The 10,000-nt window shown below is 48.9% G+C and overlaps 1 protein-coding gene across 2 annotated transcripts in view; it reads right to left on the reverse strand.

The window, feature by feature from the left end:
• The window catches only part of LOC119580173 (DNA N6-methyl adenine demethylase-like), a 170,020-nt gene that overhangs the window by 10,721 nt on the left and 149,299 nt on the right, over positions 1-10,000 (reverse strand). For both annotated transcript variants that reach the window (XM_037928151.1, XM_037928152.1), the window contains one exon: positions 5,375-7,868. In XM_037928151.1, the coding sequence (XP_037784079.1) occupies positions 5,375-7,868 (2,494 nt within the window). The remainder of the gene's footprint in view (positions 1-5,374; positions 7,869-10,000) is intronic.

The following is a 10,000-nucleotide window of genomic DNA, read 5'->3' on the forward strand; positions in this document are numbered from 1 at the left end:
GAATTCTACCTCTTAAAGATAACCAAAAATTCCTCACACCTTGAATCTAATCAATGAGTGCTTTAATAAACTATGATTTTGAAGAGAATAGGAAATACATTCCCTCTGAACATATCAAATATCAAGTATAAAGCTATCAAACATTATGTAACTATATATTTTTTAAAGGATTAAACTGTAACTCTAAAATGCATCAGTTCCATCACCATTATTAATATCAAAATGAAGCTTATGACAATCTGGGATGATGTGACAATGGCAGGTACTGTGATATACATATAATGCTCCATTTTGTAGTATGCTCTTTCATATGAAGCCATCTGCCCTATCATATCTATCTGATTTAGTTTATCCTCAACATAAACCCGGCTTATTAATATCTGGCATGAGATATTTCAAAATTATCGCTAAGATTAAATTCCTGGCAATGATATCTGGTGAAAAGCCACACAGACCGAGTTGCATAGAGACAGAGTGCGCTTGCTATGGGTGGATGCAAGCAGTCAGAAACAGGAAGGATAATGCTGATCTTTTTATACCTAAAGCAATTATGGGCGGTATATGGGTGGCAACAGAGGAATACCGCCCATGTGCGCCCACGGGTTTAGCATTCTCTAATCCCACCCCCTGCAAACTGTCCGTCCGATATTGATTTTCAGGCAGGGAGTTCTGCGCGCATTTTCTCATGACAAGACATCATTTCCATATTGTTTCGCATTTCCTCATGGCGAGACATTACTTCCACATTATTTCGCGTTTCGACTCCGCGCATGACCGGCTCACTATGCAAAGCTGTTCATTCCCGATGCATCAGACAAATTCACATTTGCAGAGGTAGATTTAAACAGGCATATAATTAATTTAAATTTGAACATTTAACATCAAAAGTATTACCATATTGATTGACAGTGTTACCAAAGCCTGCTGTTTGTTATCATACGATCCCAGAGTTGCCAACGCGAGCCTTTTAGTGGCTGCCGGCTAATCATCATATGCAATGCGAGGACAGCCAAAGCGCGCACTACGTTTAATGCTGATTTTAATATGTATCGATAAAACTGCTTCAATTTAGGATGTAATTCAGAGGATAATGAACATTGATAATGTTCAACAAACGCATAATCAGATCCATTCACTGCATTACGTTCAGCAAAACTGATAATCAGACGCATTTATTTCATGTTTTTTTTTTCGAAATCAGAAGTAATTATTGATTCATACATGAAGCTGAGAGGGTATTATTTTTCAAGATAAATTTATTACGCGGTGAAAAAAAAATGAAGCTAACAAACATAAAATATCACAGACGCGCACAGTGAGAAAAAATAAGGTTAATTACGTAAAAAAAAATATCTTTCAGTAACACATTGTCAGTCATACACACTACGCAAAATTTCACCCAATACACGCCAGCGCAGCGTTCAGAATCCCGGCCGGGCAGCAGCGAGCGTAATTTATGCGGGGCGCCGGACACGTGCGCGCGCGGCAGCCTCATTACTGCGCTCGGCTGGAAGCGACGCCAGGCGGTCTGTGTTCACGCGCGTCCCAACCAGACGGCCGTCTTAATGAACGAAGCCATAACAATATGCAATCGCGCTGGCGTTCGGCTTGGACTGTTGTGACGGGAGGGAAGCAGACATACACATATGGATATTCACATTTGCATGCACACATACATTTATATATATATATATATATTTATGTGTGTATGTGTGTGTGTGTGTGTGTGTGTGTGTATGTGTGTGTGTGTGTGTGTGTGTGTGTGTGTGTGTGTGTGTGTGTGTGTGTGTGTGTGTGTGTGTGTGTGTGTGTGTGTGTGTGTGTGTGTGTGTGTGTGTTCGTGTGTGTGTACATACATAAATACATACATGCACATGTGTGTGTCAGACACACATACACACATACATACATACATACATACATACACACACACGCAGAAAGAGAGAGAGAGAGAGAGAGAGAGAGAGAGAGAGAGAGAGAGAGAGAGAGAGAGAGAGAGAGAGAGAGAGAGAGAGAGAGAGAGAGAGAGAGAGAGAGAGAGAGAGAGAGGGGGGGGGGGGGCACGCGTGCATCCATCCAAGCACTGCATGTAATGCATCACATACTTCTTGTGTCTGTTGCCCAGTTAAAACCGCCATTCAACCCTGGGTGTGACAAAGAAGTGTCCACCGGAGACAACATTGGGTCTGTTGCCGCACAGCTGTGGAACTGATGTGCCACACCTGCTGCAGCTGTATGTGGTGTGCGTGCGTGCGTGCGTGTTGTGGGTCTGAGAGAATTTGTGTTAGTGTTAGTATGTGTTAGTGATAGTGTGTGTGTGTGTGATTTAGCATGTGTTCCCGTGCATGGCCTATCTATTTCTGTATAATCAACTTAAATGTTCAGTAGAAAAGAAACTGATTTTCCAATGCCATCGCTCGAGAATAGAGTATAAAGATATTCAATTGCATACATTCATTTCCGACTAAAATGCTGGAGGGAGAGGGAGAGAGGGAGAATGGAAGAGGGAGAGAGGGAGAGGGAGGGAGAGAGGAAGGGAGAGAGAGGGAGGGGAAGGGGGAGGGAGGGAGGGAGGGAGGGAGGGAGGGAGGGAGGGAGGGAGAGAGAGAGAGAGAGAGAGAGAGAGAGAGAGAGAGAGAGAGAGAGAGAGAGAGAGAGAGAGAGAGAGAGAGAGAGAGGGGGGGAGGGGGGGCTAAGCCTACACATGAGCCCAACGGCGTGGCTTTAGGGAGCCTGGATCGATATCTGGGCAATAACGCGTGGCACAGAACACGTGCCTCGCCCCACGCGCTCTCGTCCTAATTGGCGGCCCTGGCTCTGACTTCCTCTTCCACATGTGCGTATTGTTATAATTTCCCTAGATAAAGATGCGAGTGTCCGTTTGGCGTTCGGTAGTACTCACTCCTTATTCTACGCTTCGAAATATATTTGCCAAGTCTTTCTCCGATTCAACAAAATCCAGTAGCACTATATGATCGGGGAGCGAGTTCGAAACAGCTAACATATACAGTTAGTTGTGAGGTAAATTATCGATCCAGGAGTGGCTTTGAAACGTTTTCCACACTGCCCTCTTGGGATAGATGTGAGAGAGCTTCACTACCCGAAAGTTTCGTCTCTCCCTCCCGCTGAGAAATCCAATTGAAAAAGAAATAGCTCACAAACTGATTTACTAATAGTTACCATATAATTGCGTAATACATTTGACTTATATGATGACAATGTACGGCTAAGGATGGAGGGCAAAAATAACAACAGCCTTCACAAGAACACGATGTCTTTCTGAAAAACGGGCAAGACTTGAACATCTCCTCAGTGCTCCTTCGAACCCCAAGTGCCCGAGTCACCAAAATAAAACACGGCCGCTGAGTGGGGCACCGCCAGGAGCACTGGCAAGGTCATTCATTTTACACACGAGTGACACACACACTTCTTTTACTAGGTTCTCTCAGTCACTCATATATGCACTTATATGTGTAGTTATGTATACGCGAGTGCGTAAAGAGACAAGTTACTTTCAATCTTTTTACGGGTCTGGCCTTTCCCCTGCCTCCTCCGCCTCTCTTGCTGTTCCTCCCTTCTCTCCCTCTCTCTCCTCCTCCCTCTCTCTCTCTTCCTCTCCCTCCCTCTCTCTCTTCCTCTCCCTCCCTCTCCCTCTACCTCCCTCTCTCTCTCTCTCTCTCTCTCTCTCTCTCTGTGTCTCTCTCTTCTCTGTCTCTGTCTCTGTCTCTGTCTCTGTCTTTCTCTCTGTATATATATATATATATATATATATATATATATATATATATATATATATATATATATATATCTATATCTATATCTATATCTATATCTATATCTATATCTATATCTATATCTATATCTATCTCTCTCTCTCTCTCTCTCTATCTATCTCTCTCTCTATCTATCTCTCTCTCTATCTCTCTCTCTCTCTACTCTCTCTCTCTCTCTCTCTTCTATCTTCTCTCTCTCTTCTCCTCTTCTCTCATCTCTCTCTCTCTTCTCTCTCCTCTCTCTCTCTCTCTTCTCTCTCTCTCTCTCTCTCTCTCTCTCTCTCTCTCTATCTCTCTCTCTCTCTTTTCTCTCTCTCTCTCTCTCTCTCTCTCTCTCTTCCCTCTCTCTCTCTATCTCTCTCTCTCTCTCTCTCTCTCTCTCTCTCTCCTCTGTCCCTCCCCTCCCCTCCCCTCCCCTCTCTCTCTCTCTCTCTCTCTCTCTCTCTCTCTCTCTCTCTCTCTCTCTCTCTCTCTCTCTCTCTCTCTCTCTCTCTCTCTCGTGTATTTTAAATAACGACTGTGCTCTAATGTAAATATAAATTTGATATACACTCCCTTTCAAATCCAGCCGCCAATCAGTTTTGGCCCCTTTGATGTGTTGCTTTACATCATCCTCTCCCATATCTTCAACCCAGCCGCCGAACTGTTGGCATTTCTCTTTTTTAAAGCGTCATTCTCTTGATTTCTATTCATGCTTCCTTTCTTTATCACTAATTACTGTCCCCCTTGCCCACTCGTTCTCTCTCTCCCTCTCTCTTTCTCCCTCTCTCTTTCCCTCTCTCCCTCGTCCCTCTTGGTCCTTGCATAGAGCCCAGATTAGCCTAGCCATTTTTCACCCTGCGCTATTCACTCTCTCGAATGAAATATCGCGCAGAGTTAAATGGACCGCGAAAATGGAACTCGATTCAAGCCAATTGCTCTTTGTATGATTTAAAAATGATTTATGAATATTTATAATTGCCTTTCTCTACCATTCATCCCCTAGTCTAACCCTCAACTCTCCATCGCATCCCCCTCTCCTCCACCCCCTCCCAACTGGTCATGGGATGATTGGATTCCAGGACTGCATTTCATGCTCTTACTAAACAACGAAAAAATAAAATAACTATCTATTGCACAGCCGCAAGCATAAAAATAAGAAACCAAATCCGACAGAAAATCTTTCTGTCGAACGGTGCAAATGTGCTACCATGGCCGGATGCACATTTACATGCTGCCTAACGAAGAAATGCATGATGATGGCCGCTGAGATCATTTATACATTAAAAGGGAATAAAAATGTTCATACAGAATGCAATTAATCCGTTTTCAAAATGAGAATGAGCAAACAAAAACCTCATAGCATCAGTCAATGATTAAAAGAACCATGCAAGCGTATTTCATTGTCTTGAAATATGAAATACAAAAGTTAATGGTGAAAGTTGCTTTGTTCACCAGATGGTTCCTTCAACCATTTGCTGACATAAAAGACATGCAAACAAACACGGAGAAATGAATGAGCTTAGCAATAAAGGTAAAGTCAAAGAATGTCTACAGAGTCGAACTCACTGCAAATACATTTCATATAATTTTTATACGGCTGAAGAGCGCTTTGTACTCACCAGGGGGGACAATGCATGAACATCGAGGTACGTTGAGCTCGTTTAGACGAAGGCGCTCCTTGCGGGCCTCCAGGTCTGGGTTCTTCTTAGGACCTTCTTGGACGGCGTCGGTTGTCTGCGACTGTGGTTGTGTCTGCGGCTCTGGCTCCGGCTGCTGCTGCTGCTGCTGCGGGCAGGGACTCTCCGTCTTCACCCGAGGAGTGTTGCGGGAGCCATCGGAGGCGTCGGCCTGACTGGGTGTCGTCTGCGGCGCGGTCGAGTGCGTCGAAGGGGAGGGCGCCTCAGCCTGGTTTTGCTGGACATGAGACAGATAACTCTCCGGGTGATATGTGGCGGGTTGAACTGCACCTACAGACTGATGCAAGTTCGCCTGCTGCTTCTGCAGCTGTAAGGACTGCTGGTTGCCAGGGGTCGAACTGGCAACTTGTTGGCATGGCGTTGTCTTCGTGTGGTTGGCGAGTGTGCTGGTGTTGTTGGACGAATACTGACAGGAGTCTGACTCGTTGCAAGGCTGGAAGGCAGAGGCAGGGGGACCCGGGGGCCTAGGCGGTCCTACACAAACTGGAGGAGTTGGCACATGGTGCCGTGATGGCGTCTTAGGCCCCGCGGGGGTGGCTGCAAGCGGCCCGGGGCGTCCGGCCCCAGGCACACTAGCACACGCAGGCCGCGACGACGGCGGTCCTGCCCCCCTGACCCTGCCAAACCGAAAATCCTGGCGGCTCTGGCTCGAGTCTGGACTGTCTGGGAAGTCGTACACTGACAACTTCTCTCCAAGGTTTTGTGGGCGGCTGGTTTCTGTGTTCCTCGTCCCGGTCTCGTCCTCGGAGGCCCCAGCTGGAGGCGTTCTGGGGCCAAGCTGGTCCGGAGGTTTGGGTGCTATGCTGTCGGTCGGGCAAGCGGCGGCCTGTTCCACCTGCAATTCTTCTTTCTGTTCCACTTTTATTTCTTCGTTAAGTTTCACATCTTCACTTTCCTTCTTTTCTATCTCTTTCATTTCAACATCATCGCTAACTTTAGCTAATTCTTCTTTCATTTCCACATCATCAATAACTTCTTTCTTTATACCAGTGTCAATTTCACTGTTACCTTGATCATTTTCACTACTCGTGTGTTCACTAACTTGACAGTTTTGAGGGGGCGCTGACCCCCGCAGCGGTGTCCCTTCCGCACTCGGAGGTTCACTGCTACTGTTAGTGTTGGTATGGGTATGTACGGTCCCCACACCGCCCTTCACATCACTACTGTTGGCATGGACCACAGAGCCCGGGCCAGGCTCTGCAGTCCTATAGGCTAAAAAATTCTGGGCCATTTTGAGAGATTCGTGCATGTGCGCGGGCTCGGCGTTGGCCACGCTGGTCACGGCAGCGACGTGCCCGGAGAAGTGCACCTCGCCTAAAGGCGGCGAATCCACGCCCCCGCCGGGGTACGCGGAGCCTCCTTGCCGAGACATGATCATGTTTTTCAGTCGACTCTGCACGCTGACGGAGCCGTGTGGGCTTGCCTGGGGCACGCCCGCACCCCCTTCCAAAGTTTGACCCGAGTACCCGCCCGCAGACACTCTAGAGCCGAGTAAACTCTGCGTGGGGGGAGGCGGCGGGTACCCAGGCTTCTCGTTTGGGTGATCGGCTGTATGAGGGGTGTGGGGGGCGTGCGGCGTGTGAGGGGCGTGAGGGGACGGCAGCGTCGTCATGGTGAACCCTCCTGTGACAGGCGACGCCTCGGGCGCCGACACTGCAGGCGATGCCATGGGCGACTTGAACATGCCGCCCTGTTGTTGCTGCTGTTGTTGTTGTTGTTGTTGTTGCTGTTGTTGTTGCTGCTGCTGTTGTTGTTGCTGCTGTTGCTGCTGCTGCTGCTGCTGCTGTTGCTGCTGCTGTTGCTGCTGCTGTTGTTGCTGCTGCTGTTGCTGTTGTTGTTGATGGAAGTCGTTAGAGCCTGGGTAGCGGTGGGGATGGGGGGACGAACCCCCCACTACCCCGTTTCCCTGGTTTTGCGTGAGGAAACCGTTGGGCGGCCCACTCGCGAAGGCGGGGACGGACGTCTGCGGCGTCTGGGGGGAGAAGTGTCCCTGCGGCACGTAGCCCGCAGTGCCATTCTCGCCGGGGGCGTTGAACTGTCCGTTAAACTGACTGTTGAACTGCGAGACTGGTACACTGGGGGCGGGAGGAGCTGGGGGCCCGTTAGGCCCACCGGGGAAATTGAACATGGGTTGGCGGGGCTCGAACTGGCCGAACTGATGTGGGGGTGGCGGTGGCGGGGGTGGGTGACCCATGGGTGGGTGGCCCAGACTTGGGGGGTGGAACGGAGGCGGCCACTGCCCCTGTGGTGCCTCGCCGCCCCATACAGCGTTGGGGAAGCGCTCCCTCATGTGTGGGAAAGGTGGGATCTCTGGGGGCGGCAGGGGCGGCTGCTCGCCCATGCCGGGACCGGGGAAGAAAGGCATCATAGCACCCATACCGGCCTGTCGACGCTCCATCTTCTCGCCGCGGGGAGTCTGTGAACAGAAGAAAGACACATTTAGCATTCGTGCTCAAACAAAATTGCATTCTTGTACAAATAGAAAATCTACCTACATTTCTTACAAGAGAAAAGATCGAAAAGTTTCACAGTAACTTAATGTAAAGAAGAAACAGCGTTCCCTTTGACGTCCTTGCAAGGATGACGAGACAAGAGACCAGGCGGGAGGGGAGATGGAGGGTGGGGAGTTGAAACTGGCAGGGCGGGAAGGTGGTAAAGGCGGGTAGCCTGGCAAGTGTCTGGGGCATGTCTGGCGGTCGCCTAGCAGAATGACGACCTTCATCACCCTCCAGCGGCATCTTCATCATCACCAGTCTACTGTTTGTAAACAAGCTCACGTGGTCCACAAGTGCTTTATAATAATTACTCATAATTGGGTCAGCTGATGATCATATGTTCTACGGCCATGTGCGGCTGTGTTTACAAACAAGACCACGTGTCTAGCCAGAGCAGAGCAGAGTGCAACCGCCCTTACCCGCGGGAGCGATAAGTGCGTATTCGGCTTGCGAACTTTCCCCTACTTCCCTCCCCTCGCTGAGAACAGGAGGGGGAAGGGGAGTTCCTCTCACACCCTAGGGGAAGGTGAAGTGTGGGGGAGGGTGGCACACAAATACCACCCTTCGGCGCCCCCGCCACTCGGAGCAGCGTTTAAATGTCATTCTTCCTTCACCCTAATTCAACAGGTGATTGTGGCAGAGGGGGAAGGGGGTTGTCTATAGGGAAATTTCGCCTTTATGCTAGCCTTCTGCACGGACCCACCCAGGCAGCGAAGGGGCCCTGCAGACGAATAATACACCACCCTCTTGACCTTGAGATTCTCATGATGCAAGTGTAACTGTGTTTCCCCCTCCACTTTCTCCCCTCCTCTGCGCCACCCCACTCGTTCCTCCCTCCTCGGCGGCTGGGTCACTGGCTTCCCATCCACTCGGACATGCCGTCACTCCCGCCCAAGGTCGCCTCACGCAGCGCCAAGCAGTTGTCGCTCCCCTCGGAAGGCTACTGCAAAATCATATCTCCCTAAATATAATCCCAAAGGCACTGTTCGCGAATATTTCACCCTGTCGCCCGTCGCTGAGCATCCCTCTCCCATCCCCACTGCCAAATGCTATGGTACGTGCCATGCTACGCCCGCCACCAATGATTACACTATTATTGTTTTTAAAGCAATATAATATTACTACGATCAAGTGTCCTGAAAGCAGACATGATCTGTTTTCCAATTAAACAACATTTGAGTCTATTATCTTATTCACTCAAATCAAGTACACGCACGCACACACAGATAAAGAGAAAATGTATTTTAAAAACAATCTCGGTCTCACTAAAGGAAATCACCTTAACTGACAATGCTTTCTTGGCTTCCATTTGAACTTTTCTTCCACTGCGACACCAATATTACAGGAGGCTCAAAACGCGACTTCCATGACGCGCCCCTGCTCATCGCACACTGGGGCACGGAAGCCGAGACAAGAGCAAGCACACAGGCAATCCAGCCAGCCAACCACCCGAAAAATATCATAAATGACCGAAAATCTCCTTTAAAAACCCACCGCCTGAAACAGGATAAAAGACGCCCACAATGAGGAACAGTTGGTCTGACAAAGGCTCGGGCCCACTTCCTTCTTTGCTCTCCGTGCCCTCGAGGTCACCGTGGGTCCTACAGGAGGCGCCGTCCTATAGAACGCGCCAGGAAGGGAAGCCTAATAGTAATCCGCAACTAGTTACACAGTTGCCATATCCAAGTACGGATGTAGAAACTAAACCATATACTCAAGGGTTATCGTCGTCAATATGATTAAACTCAAAAGTTGCATCCCCAATCAATACCTTTCACACCGTAGGAAATTTGACGTGGAACTCTAGCCACTTAAAAAGACGAAGAAGGTGGAATCACCCCTATGGCAACAGTGCCCGAGTCTGAGCCCCGAGCCCAGGGAAAGTCGGGTAACAGGAGGACATGGCGGGTCGCTCGCTCGCTCGCTCCAGATAATATACAAAATGACAGGTAAAGAATGACTGAGGCGGGGGGACAGATCCCATGGGATAGGCCTACCTGGATGAGAACCTGTGTCAATAAATGTTGAAGTTTATCAAAAGCTAGGGTTGTAT

The sequence above is a fragment of the Penaeus monodon genome, chromosome 13, assembly GCF_015228065.2.
Source record: "Penaeus monodon isolate SGIC_2016 chromosome 13, NSTDA_Pmon_1, whole genome shotgun sequence".
NCBI lineage: Eukaryota > Metazoa > Arthropoda > Malacostraca > Decapoda > Penaeidae > Penaeus > Penaeus monodon.